General features: G+C 43.0%; 1 protein-coding gene across 3 annotated transcripts in view; it reads right to left on the bottom strand.

Moving 5' to 3' along the window:
* The window catches only part of LOC310872396 (ectonucleoside triphosphate diphosphohydrolase 2-like), a 249,295-nt gene that overhangs the window by 6,022 nt on the left and 231,249 nt on the right, over positions 1 to 12,024 (bottom strand). For 2 of the 3 annotated variants that reach the window (XR_014570382.1, XM_083784247.1), the window contains exons 1-6: positions 10,088 to 10,273; positions 5,235 to 5,352; positions 4,190 to 4,340; positions 2,583 to 2,742; positions 1,315 to 1,542; positions 163 to 435 (exon numbers count right to left, since the gene is read on the bottom strand). Coding sequence is in view for 2 of the 3 variants with exons in the window: in XM_083784247.1 (XP_083640373.1) it covers positions 163 to 435; positions 1,315 to 1,542; positions 2,583 to 2,742; positions 4,190 to 4,340; positions 5,235 to 5,352; positions 10,088 to 10,249 (1,092 nt within the window). In the remaining variant the exon portion in view is untranslated. Of the gene's footprint in view, positions 1 to 162; positions 436 to 1,314; positions 1,543 to 2,582; positions 2,743 to 4,189; positions 4,341 to 5,234; positions 5,353 to 10,087; positions 10,274 to 12,024 lie in introns of those variants that run through there. The other variant, XM_083784248.1, reaches the window with a different exon arrangement.

Genomic DNA, 12,024 nt, shown 5'->3' with positions numbered 1-12,024 from the left:
AAATAGAAGGAGCAGAGTGCACAAAATGACCTTGTGACACCACAAACCAAGCTAAATGAACGAGGTAAAATGTACTTTAGTGAATCAAACTGCACACAAAATAATACCAGCATTAAAAATAAACATGCCTATTTAGTCAAAACATCCACTAAAAGTCCTCACCATGAAGCTTCCCGTCACATTGGGTTGGAAGACTCCGTCGAAGGAACACTTGGAGTACGAGCAGCTGTCGAAGGTGAAGATGTGCGACATGTTGCCCAGGCAGTGCTCATAGTGTCCAGTGCCCTGCACTGTCGCGGTCAGCTTTGGGTCAAAGGTCATGGGCCTGTACTCTGCGGTACACGGGGAGTCGAACACCTCTTTTCCAAGGTCGACGGAGATGTTGAAATTAGCTGGGTAGCAGGGGTTGGACAGCACGGGCCCTGGCCCTTGAGTCTGAGGACAACAAATGTCAAGAAAAGTATGATCGTGATGAATAGACAGTGAAATAGGCACCGGCTTTGAATGCTATCGAAGGTTATGCTGTAACCAGATGACATGATAATGTCCCATTCATTATCAGGTTTAATCAGACTATTGAATGGTCTCAGTAGCTGTCTACTGACCTACCAAGATCTCAGTAGCTGTCATTGTTCGACGTCGCGACTACTAACCCAAACTCTAACCCTAACCTTAACCCATATAGCGCAGTTTCGAAAAATGATGATGATGATGTATAGGAAATGTCCACATTGCTCCATTGCATGGTAAGGAGCATATTGTGGTGATTATCGGTTGATCGTGGAAGGAGGTAGGGCCAGCACACCATCCTTAGGCAAAGGAATTACTTTATTAAAGTAACATTTTCAGTTGATAACATTCGAAGCGGGTGAAATAGGATATTCTCTATGAAGCATGTTTGCAATACACCTGGCCAGTGCAATGCAAGTTTGACTTTAATCGGTCTCAAAAGAGTTTGATGTTACACCAGAGTTTGTGAAGAGTAAATGAACTAGTGCAGTTTACCCATTGTCAGCATGACGTGCGATGCACTATGACGTCAGCAGAGGTCCATATACAGCACCCACGTGCGTGTCATTCACGGGCGACGCCCATCATTCTTATGCATTTGTGATCGTGTGATCGTTACCGATCACATGCCCAGTTCTGGAGCCAAATGTGAAGGTTATTGCTTTGACGGTTCTCGAGAGCTTGTAGATCTGCTATTTTCTGGCAAATGTTCCCACTTAACCCATAAAACCAATGTGGATAATATCCCTTGTGTATCAGCACAGCAGGCTGAGGGAAATTAACCAGTGGCTGTACCTACAGTACCTTCACTAAATGAGCCATCAGCTTCCGCAGGACCTGGTCTCGGCCGTAGCACAGGAAGCTCTGGGTGTACAGGCGGTGCTTCTGTCCGTAAAGCCTCAGCTCCATCGCGTTGTCCTGGTCTTCCACCTCCGCCGAGGTCTCAAAGGTGATCTGGGTGGAGGCGCCGCCGAAATCTAGAGCTCCAACTGTGTCTCTGCCAGGGCTCAGCCAGTGGCCCACAAAGCCATACTGTATTGCCAAGAGAAAAGAAACTATCATGGGCCAGTGGTGTAAATTAACTAGTAAGAATGTACAGTATACTTAAGTACTGTAAGTTAATTAAAATGTTGAGGTATTTGTTGTTTATTTGAGAACTTCAAATTTCCAATACTTTTACTTCTACTCCACTACATCTTGGATCCAAATATTGTACTTTTACGCCACTACAATTATTTGGAAACTTTGGTTGAACTAGTTTGAAGATTTTGATTATTATTTAAAAACATACATTAACCACATCAGCACTATATGTACATTGCGGCTATTTTCGAGTTGTGAAACGGGACATTCTGCTTTCTACATAACAAGTATTTTTGGTAGTACATTTTGAAGCCAATGCTTTTGTACTTTTACTCAAGTCAATTTTTTATTCTAGACTTTGAGTATTTCTATATGGCAGTTGTTTTTCCACCACTGATCATGACCTATATCTAGATATACACGTATCCAGATCAAGCGGTTCCCACCATTTTCTGGATCGGGACCACTTTTTGTTTTTTCATGTATTTCAAGGTTTTAAAGAAAGAAATACCATGACATGTTTTGCTTGATCAAGGTGTTTTGCCAATTATTTGGGGGTCCACTCTTGCAATATCCTCAAGGTCCAGCCCACATGTTGGGAAGGGCTGATCTACTGAATCATGCATGTACACATCCCACTGTTAGTGGGATGTACTGTGTACACAAAACCTCAAACAATGCTCCATATGACTACTATTAATTTCCTAATAATAAGACAATATTCCAGTGCTCTTCCCCCTCTTGAGATTCTAACTACATTTTTCTGTTGAAATTCTTGACCTCCAACATGACTACATGGAAAGAAAGAAAAAATAAATCAACAAATCCTACATTACTAAATGCATGGACCACATGCGATACTTCCATGGACCACCAGTTAAACCCCTGGCTACGTGAAACTGTTGGAAAACTTCAATTTGGGGGGATTTGAATATGTTTTCCCAGTGATTGGAACCCTCCAAAGACAGTATAAAAAGTTAAAAACCCACCTTGACAAAGTTCTCCAGCAGGTAGTTGACAGTAACCCAGCCGTAAGCCCCCTCCTCCTTGCCACTCAGGATGGTTGCCCCCCGGAATCTGAACGGATAAGAGAGCAGCTTGACGCTCACCTCCTCCAGTATCCTCTGTGACTCTGTGGGATTGCTTATGCTGTAATGACATGATGGTGACAGTTCTGTGATTCTGTGGCATTGGTTATGCTGTAATGACATGATGGTGACAGTTCTGTGGCATTGGTTATGCTGTAATGACATGATGGTGACAGTTCTGTGGCATTGGTTATGCTGTAATGACATGATGGTGACAGTTCTGTGGCATTGGTTATGCTGTAATGACATGATGGTGACAGTTCTGTGGCATTGGTTATGCTGTAATGACATGATGGTGACAGTTCTGTGATTCTGTGGCATTGGTTATGCTGTAATGACATGATGGTGACAGTTCTGTGGCATTGGTTATGCTGTAATGACATGATGGTGACAGTTCTGTGGCATTGGTTATGCTGTAATGACATGATGGTGACAGTTCTGTGATTCTGTGGCATTGGTTATGCTGTAATGACATGATGGTGACAGTTCTGTGGCATTGGTTATGCTGTAATGACATGATGGTGACAGTTCTTTGATTCTGTGGCATTGGTTATGCTGTAATGACATGATGGTGACAGTTCTGTGGCATTGGTTATGCTGTAATGACATGATGGTGACAGTTCTGTGATTCTGTGGCATTGGTTATGCTGTAACCAGATGATAGTGACAGTCAGATTATACTGTAGGATTAATCAAAAGTTAAGTTAAATAGCCAATAGTCCATCCGTCCATCCGTCTGTTACCAGCTCATCTCCTGGCACCGTTAACCCGGTCGATGCCACATTTTGCACACACACTCCCTAGATGCCAACTATGAACCTCAGCCCCACATTTTCCAGAATGGCCTGTTATAGTGCAACCACATTTTTGGATATTACTACTCCAGATTCTGTCAAAAAATCCAGCAAATCGTTACACAGTATCTCTAGTCATGTGTTCAAGACGGTTCTGACCGATATTTCATATTCCATCCTAATTGGCTAACATTGGCTTTCAAAGTTTGCAGGATTGGCCCGTTTTGAACAAAAAGCCTTATGAACGCAGCGTGCAATTTACCTGAAATCTTTCATGGACTTTCCTACTAGGCTGAGGAATATATCCCACCCTTTTCACATTGGCACATTGGCTACCAACAGGTGGATTTTTGCAAAACACATTTTTGGAACAAAATGCCTCAAATCATCCAATTGCCAGGCCTATTATAGCGCCACCAGGAGGCCACAACCTGACCTGCCCTCGTGGAGATCTATGTGCCCCGAGGGGAACTTTATTTATAGTTTTACTTTTGCTACTTTAAGTTTATTTTGCTGCTGATATGTTTGTACTTTGATTTCAGTAAGATTGTGACTGCAGGACTTTCACTTATAACACGGTGGTATTGGTACTTCTTCTTTCTATACTTTCAACTGATTCAAGACACGTACAGTTTAACTGAAGAAATACAGTCCTACTGTAGGACAACTTAATGTCTGTGTTTTGAACATTAACACAGGACCTTTTCCGCTCACTTCAACAGTCTCATGCCGGCGGTGGCTCCCAGATAGACGGGGGTTAAGTGGTGTCTAGATCGTGGGATATCCTTCCTCGCTTGTTCAAGACAGAGCTCAAGACTGCAGGCTGCGCCTCCGCGGTTGCCTGCGTAGCTTGATATCCCTCCACCTTGACGAAGAGAGAAAGAGAGAGAGAGATAGAGAGAGAGAGGGGGGAGAGAGGGAGAGAAAGTAGTTCCGCTTAACAAGCCCCTTGACCTGAGTGACCTTCCCAAAAACACTTTCTTCCTTTTCTGATTTGATGAGTGGCACACAGAGTGTCAACTGTTGTGTGTTTCTATGGAAACAGAGTCAAACTAAAGCTAACGTGAGCAAGAAGAGGAACAGTTGAGTGGGGCACTCAAAGGTTAGGCACAATGAGGAAATGGACCATATGCCCGGGAACAGAACATTGCACAAGACTTAATGCTGGCAAGCCAGCTGGCATGTTGCTGAAATAGTTACTTAAACATTACAGGAACTAATGACTAGACTAGGAAATGACAATGCTATCGTGCAAGGGAGGAAAGACTATCATGTTTCCCCAATCAGAACGGATTCTGTCAAATTCCATTTAATATTCTGTGGTCCATTGCAGGGGTTTCAACAGGTGGTACGTGGACCACTGGTGGTCCGTTCAAGTATTGCAACACATTTAGTAATGTAGGATTTGTTGATCTTTTATAATTTTTTATGAAGCGGTGAACTAAATGACCTGGTGACCTATGATGACCATAGATGCAGTCATTTACTGACAAGTTGTAGGTCAAGAAATTCAACTGAAAGATTGAGTTAGAATCTCAAGGAAATTATTAGTAGACCATTGGTTGAGAAACAGTGGGATGTACATTGTACAGACTTGGGATGCATAGCAAGTGTTACAAAAGCACTCATCTTAGCCCATAGCCCCATCCAACACAACAGAGGTCCCCACCCCAGGTTGATTCTAAGTCAGGGTGTTTCAAGTCAGTTGAAACCCCTGGTCTATTAGATCTGTATGTTTTACATTGTTTTCTTTACTCACCCTTAACGTGGCACTCGCTGTGCTCTGTTACGATGCCAGTGCCGTTCTGCTTGTCGGCCGGCCATTTATAAACATACATAGTTGTGTGGGATGATCCCGCGTCCAAGACGACTCCGTACTGAAACAGGGAGAGTCATTTAAATAGCAAACTACAGTAGCTGCCAAAAGCCTTATGTGAACAAATGTCTCTTCAGTTGCAGACTTAAAAGTCCAGTGTTGGTGCCTGGCCAATCTCCATGGGGAGAGGTTGCCAGAGGGTAGGGACTCGGCCACACTGAAAGCTCTATATGCCAGAAGGTTTCGCCTATACTGGTATTTACGAGGGACAGAGGGGAGACCCATAAGTCAGAAGACTTGGGTGGGTCTGTATATTATTTGAGAATTTGGCATCTATTTTTTTAATATCTATGTTCCAGTGTGTGCTCTGTGCATGGATCCCAAGGAAGCTTTGAGAAGGAAAGGCAATGGTCACGTGACTGGACTGCGCCATGACACTTTCATGGAGCCAAACTCACACCGGCTCATAACAAATATTATGTCTGAACAAATTGAGACCTTTGTCATATAATCAGTTCAGGATCTAGAGATAAAGGGCCCCTGGGCCACCAACATGCAAAGGGCTCCCCTCCCCCTTGGTTTTGGAGACTCTGGAAGCCTTATGGATACACTGAGGGTTTAAACACTTGCAGTATCATATTATGATGGTTTATGACAGGGGTTTTCAACAGGTCGTCCATGGAGGTATTTCATGTGACATTTTCTTTCTACTTGTCATTTACTGACAAGTGGGAGCTTGTCAGAAGAAATTCAACAGAAAAAGGGAGTTAAAATCTCAAGAGGGGGAAGTTCACCGTAATGTCTGGATGAGTCATTATAATTAGGAAATGATTAGTCAATGGACCATTGGTTGAGAGTTGAGACAGTGGGATGTTGTATACCAGGGGTGTCGAACTCAACTTGGGGCGAGGGCCGCATTGGTCAAAAGGTCACTTGATGGGGGCCACAACCAGTTGCGCACGCATGCTCGATGTCTCAGTCAGTCACTGCTATAATATCTATCTATCTATCTATGTATGCTCAGACCCAGCCAGCAAGCCACACACATAGTGCTCAGACCCAGCCATCCAGCCAGCCACAAACATAGTGCTCAGACCCAGCCAGCCAGCAAGCCACACACATAGTGCTCAGACCCAGCCAGCCACACACATAGCTCCGTAAGGGAGTGGTTGCACCACTCAAAAAATCTTCAAAAGCTGGAGATTGGAGAACCTGATTTGGACATGATCTGATGCAGGACAATGTCACTATGACAGAAAGAGAAGATGGGTCTGGCCACATTCATTCACCCCATAATCTCAGTGGAATGTTGTATACACATGGGATGCATAGCAAGTGATACAAAAGCACTAATCTTAGCCCATCCCAACACAACAGTGGTCCCCAGGTTGATTCTAAGTCAGGGTGGCGGTCCCTCATTCACAATCAGTTGAAAACCACTGGTTTAGGACATTTAGGCTTATTTTATTGCCATGATAAGCCCATTACTGGCAAAAAGTTCAAAGGTAATAACTGTTATTAACTTTGCACTTTTTGGGGGCCCCTAAGCTTGAGCCTCCGTGTGACAGCAACGTGGCCACGCGGAGACTGAAGCTCGGGGGCCCCCCTAGCTCAGAGGCCCCTGGGCCTGGGCCCAACAGGCCCGTTGGATAATCCTCCCCTGGCTCCGAGGTATCGCAAGATTTGGCTGCCAGACAGGAAACGGTGGGAAGTCTCGCGATACTTGGTACGCGTTCATATAGGTACTTTTTGTGCTCATTAGATACCATACCTCTATAAACATTACAGTGTACACATCGAAAAGCAACACAGCAGACAATAATGTGTTATATCTTCTGTTGTTTTCCAGAAGCGATTACTTTACAAAAGGTCTCAGTCATTTAGAAATAGTGTTTGTTCATGAGCTGGCCACTGAGCTATCATTGACTCCAGTGCATTCTGCCGAACTTCCGGGTGTAGTTTGGTTCCCATGAAAGTGTCCATGAAAGTGTCATGGCGCAGCCCTGTCACGTGACCATTTCCTTTCCTTCTCAAAGCTTCCTTGATGGATCCCAGGTAATGAAACGTCTTTGTGTGTGAAGAGTAATGGAGACAGGCTGACATTGTGAAAGTGTTTTCCATTTTCATATTGGCTGATAAGGGCACAAGCTTTTAGGATGTGTTTGAGCCATTAGTTGAGAGTTAAGAGTAGATAAAGAGAATGAGAAGTCTTTCTTTGGTTGGTGTGATGGACAAAATCCACTCAAAACTAAAACATGGATACAGATGGAGAATTCCGTCTTTGATGATGGACAAAATCCTCTCAAAACTCATAAAGTAGGCCTAGAAATAGCTGAACTATACTTGAAAGCTACGTCATTCTGAAAGTAGTGCATCTGGCCACAAGCTACTTGGAAATGTAAGCTAGACGGTAAACAGTCAACCGTGGAAATTGTTTTAATTTTTGTTGTCACAGTCTTGTGGCCCCCTGACTTCCATGTTGTTTTACAATTGTAGTCCCCGGCCTAGTTGAATACCCCTGGGAGGGCTATGGAGAGATTTGTAGGTGATGCGGAACTTAACCGAAGGCAGGGTAGGTTGTCTACAAGCTCTGACACCTACAAGCAACACGTTGTGAGCTTGTAGATCTGCTATTTTCGTGTGGCACAGTTGCACGGCAAAGTATAACAAACAGTAGATCTGGACTTGAGTGGTTAATCAGACAACTAGTCTAACTGGTATTAATGTGATATGGGTGATGGTGGAGTCTTTTCTGTTGCTGCCGCTCCCTGAAAGTCACTCCTAACCACATCAAAGATGCTCCTAATCCTTCTGAGAGAGTTCATTATTTTAGTCCTTTAACTATTTCCTTTTGTTGCACCTGTAAAGCAACTTTGAGTAGTCTATACTTAGAAAATGCTTTTTAGAAAAATATCTTTTGATATTTGCTACAAATAAAAAAATAGCAGAGGTTTGACAGTTAATTCATTGCTTTCGGCGTCTTTTGAAGTATTTAGTTTGACAAAGTATAGTTGGACAATGAGAAAACACGGCCTATTGTGGAATAACTTCTATTCATAGGTCCATTCAAAAATATTTCAAAGTAGTGCATTTGAGGTTCACAAAAGAGGGACCCTTGATTGAAGTTAACACAAGAAGACACTACTACTGAATGCTTAACAGAAGACACTACTACTGAATGCTTAACAGAAGACACTACTATACTGAATGCTTTGCATCGCTCATTGTTTCCCCTTGTTTCCATTGTGTCTTTCTCTGTTCCGTCTCCATCTTCTGTCCTCAATTTCCATTTTGGCTTAGTTTGAAATTAATGCAAAATCAATGCAAAGTGCAAAGCACACCAAGCACAGAATAATGCCAGAGGGTGGGGTGAGGTTTGCAAGGATTTAAACTTGTTTGTTTCTCAAAGTGTGTGTGTGTGTGTGTGTGTGTGTGTGTGTGTGTGTGTGTGTGTGTGTGTGTGTGTGTGTGTGTGTGTGTGTGTGTGTGTGTGTGTGTGTGTGTGTGTGTGTGTGTGTGTGTGTGTGTGTGTGTGTGTGTGTGCGCTCTAATTGGTCTTATCTGGTTGACAATGACTGAGTGGGTTGAGATTCAGTGTTCAAACACACTTCAAAAGGATGCAATGCTGATACTAAACACACAACTGTGGGATTTGCTCTCTTCTGACCGCCCATGGTTTCAGTGCAAACAACAAAGTAGGAAGTAGCCCACACTATGTCCACTTTAGCAGTTGAAGTCCTACCCATTCTGACCTGAGATCAGATTCATACGAGGTTTCCACTGGACACACGCTGGTCTGACGAACCCATTCTGACCTGAGATCAGATTCTAAAAATGTCAGTCGCTCTTCGATTTTTCAAAAATAGCAGACCTACAAGCTCGTATCGCGCCACTCGGTGGCGCGATATGAGCTTGTAGATCTGCTATTTTTAAATAGCTAAAGCATAACATGATGCCGACACCAAAATGGGTGCCCGGTCAGAATGGGTTAGAACGAAATCCATAGTGTATGCTATGGCATCCTCTTTTATAGCAGATTAATTTAACCTATACTATTTTAGAATAATGTGATCTGAATAAAGGTATTTACGTAGCACATACCTGATCAATGTATAGCCTTCAGTCCAAATCCTACTCAAATTGCATAGCCTATTTCCAATAATATAAAATAATAATATTGTTATGGGACATATTAAGGTTACATTTCCATAACAATACTACTGCTGCTACTGCTACTACTAGGCTACTAATAATAATAATAATAATAATAATAATAATAATAGCATATAATATAACTAGGCTACATGAACCATAGGAGTCAATAAGTGGTGAACTGAGCGGTGTGACTAGCCAATACAATCCCAATGATTGACCACACGTGTTACGCACGCCACGCATTACTAAACTCAGATACTATTATGCCACATTGTTTTGGTTATATGGGAAACAAACAGCGGATATAAGCCCTTGCTTGCAGCAGGTGACATATTGACAACATTATTATTTCCGGTTATATATCATTCATTTGATGATCGGCCAAAGGTCAGCCAAGCGGCAGGTGGGGGGGTGGGTGCGCACCCAGCCGGCTGACCAACAGCAGAGCACCTGCGGCGGCGCGCCGGCAGCAGATCATAATATCGTTGCAGAAACGACACCAAAACGACTCTTCTCTTCTTGTTAAACACACGACATTCATGAGAGTAAGACTGTTACTGCAGCATCGCATTCAGGCAATGACAGCAGTTTCAAATAAAGCAGGTAAAACTAATGATTTTATTTAGTGTTATTGTATTTACCATGTTTTCAGGAGGCTGCTTTATTTCTTCGGTCGACAGAGCGACCAGCAGAATGCCGACTATTCCCAGGAGCAGCAGCACAGCGGGAGGCACTAGTTGACAGTACTGGATGGTCATGTTGCTTAGTGGTTTGGTTGCTGGTCTGTGAAAGCTGCACAACATGCAGAGACTCGGCTGCCTGGCTGTCGCGTCCCTTTGCTGGTGGTGCCAGCAAGCTTAAAAGCGCGCACAGTTATCAAAGGCGTGCGTGCGTGGGTGTGGGTGTGTGCGCGCAGTGGGTTTGGTCATAGCTTTTGTCCTATCGTCACACGACTACTGTAGGTATCTTTTCGAGGGGGGGGGGGGGACACCCAAGTGCATTGGTGAGAGATAGATTAGTCTGAACCACAGTCTATGGTCTGTCTGAACGTGACTTATCTATAATAACAAATAGCTGTTTAGTTAAGTTGGTGAGCAAATGAGCAATGGTGACTAAATTCGAATAGGCAGTCTTCCTTTTCCACATCTAAAATGTAGGCATAGGCTACTATAGGCGCCTACTATTATCCTACAACTTCATGGAGAATTGGAGTTGCATGGATCTGTTGTTCAAGCCGTTTTTGTGAGAATGATCTGTTTCTTGTTATTAATGTGTTTCTAAGTACTTAATGCATCATTGGAAATCCAATGATGCATTAAGACAAGTGCTCCTCCAAGAGTTATTATGCCCAAATTATGCTCATAATTGCTCAGACAGAAAATAGCAGATCTTCAGTGTAGCTCTGTAGAGCAGCTATTTTCGCCTGGTGAGACTGTGTAGGCGTATGACAAATCCAGCTTAACCAGTTATATCCTATAAAATATGGTTGAGTGGGGTCCCTCAGGGCTACTGGTGTATTTTATGTTTTATGTTGTTTTGGAGAAAGCTTCCGTTGAAAATAGCAGATCGACAAGCTTACAACGGGACCAAGTTGCTAATGCATACGTTATTGTAATGTATACAGTAGCTAATATTATTATAGCTACTGTATACAATAACTTATGCATATGAGTGCATCATCTGTTCAGAAACTTGACTGCCTGTGGGAAGAATCTTGATTTTATTTTATTAGACGTCATGCAGGAAAAACAAGTTCCATCATGTCCGTTGAGGAAAAGTCAAGGATATTGACCCAAGAAAGTATTTCGACTTATTTTCATTGTGGTCTGTTACTGAGACGGACGGTTATTACATCCAGACAGTATTATTACTTTATTTATTATTATTATCTTGTCATATCGTAATGTTGTGTTAGTTAGCACAGTCGTGTTAGATGCTTGTGCCTGTCTATATAGGGGACAAATAAATGCATCTTGATTCTTGCTGGTGTGTGGTCAGGTTGCGCCACGTTTCACAACAGGTGCTACGTTTATGATTTGTAGCATTTCTTTTTGCATACTGCTTATGGTTTGCTTTGGAGAGCACAGTAAATGTTAAATGGACCGCATTTATACAGCGCTTTTATCCAAAGCGCTTTACATTACAATGTACTTCACATTCACCCATTCACACACTGATGGCGGAGGAAACCATGCAAGGCACAAACCTGCTCATTAGGAGCAGTTAGGGGGTTCAGTGTCTTGCTCAAGGACACTTCGACACTAACTCTGGGGGGAGCCCGGGAATCGAACCTGGAACTTTCGGACTCCAAGGACGGACGCTCTACCTCCTGAGCTACTGTCGCCAGTTACTCAATATCAAATTATACCAACTAAACTATAGGTGTGACCACACTATGATACATTCAGCCATGTTTGCTCTACACTGGGAGGCATTTGCCAGATGGTTGAAGCATTTGCAGATAGTTGATCATCAGAGAAGGGACCTGGAGTGTAAATCTATGCTTACCAGAGAGTACAGTTACTTGATGACAAGAAGGGATCAAATTATACCAACTAGGTCCATTAAGGTTGGCATG

This window comes from Protomyctophum parallelum (assembly GCF_964188405.1).
Source record: "Protomyctophum parallelum genome assembly, chromosome: 15".
In the NCBI taxonomy this organism is placed as follows: domain Eukaryota; kingdom Metazoa; phylum Chordata; class Actinopteri; order Myctophiformes; family Myctophidae; genus Protomyctophum; species Protomyctophum parallelum.
This window is presented reverse-complemented; position numbering and strand designations above follow the sequence as displayed.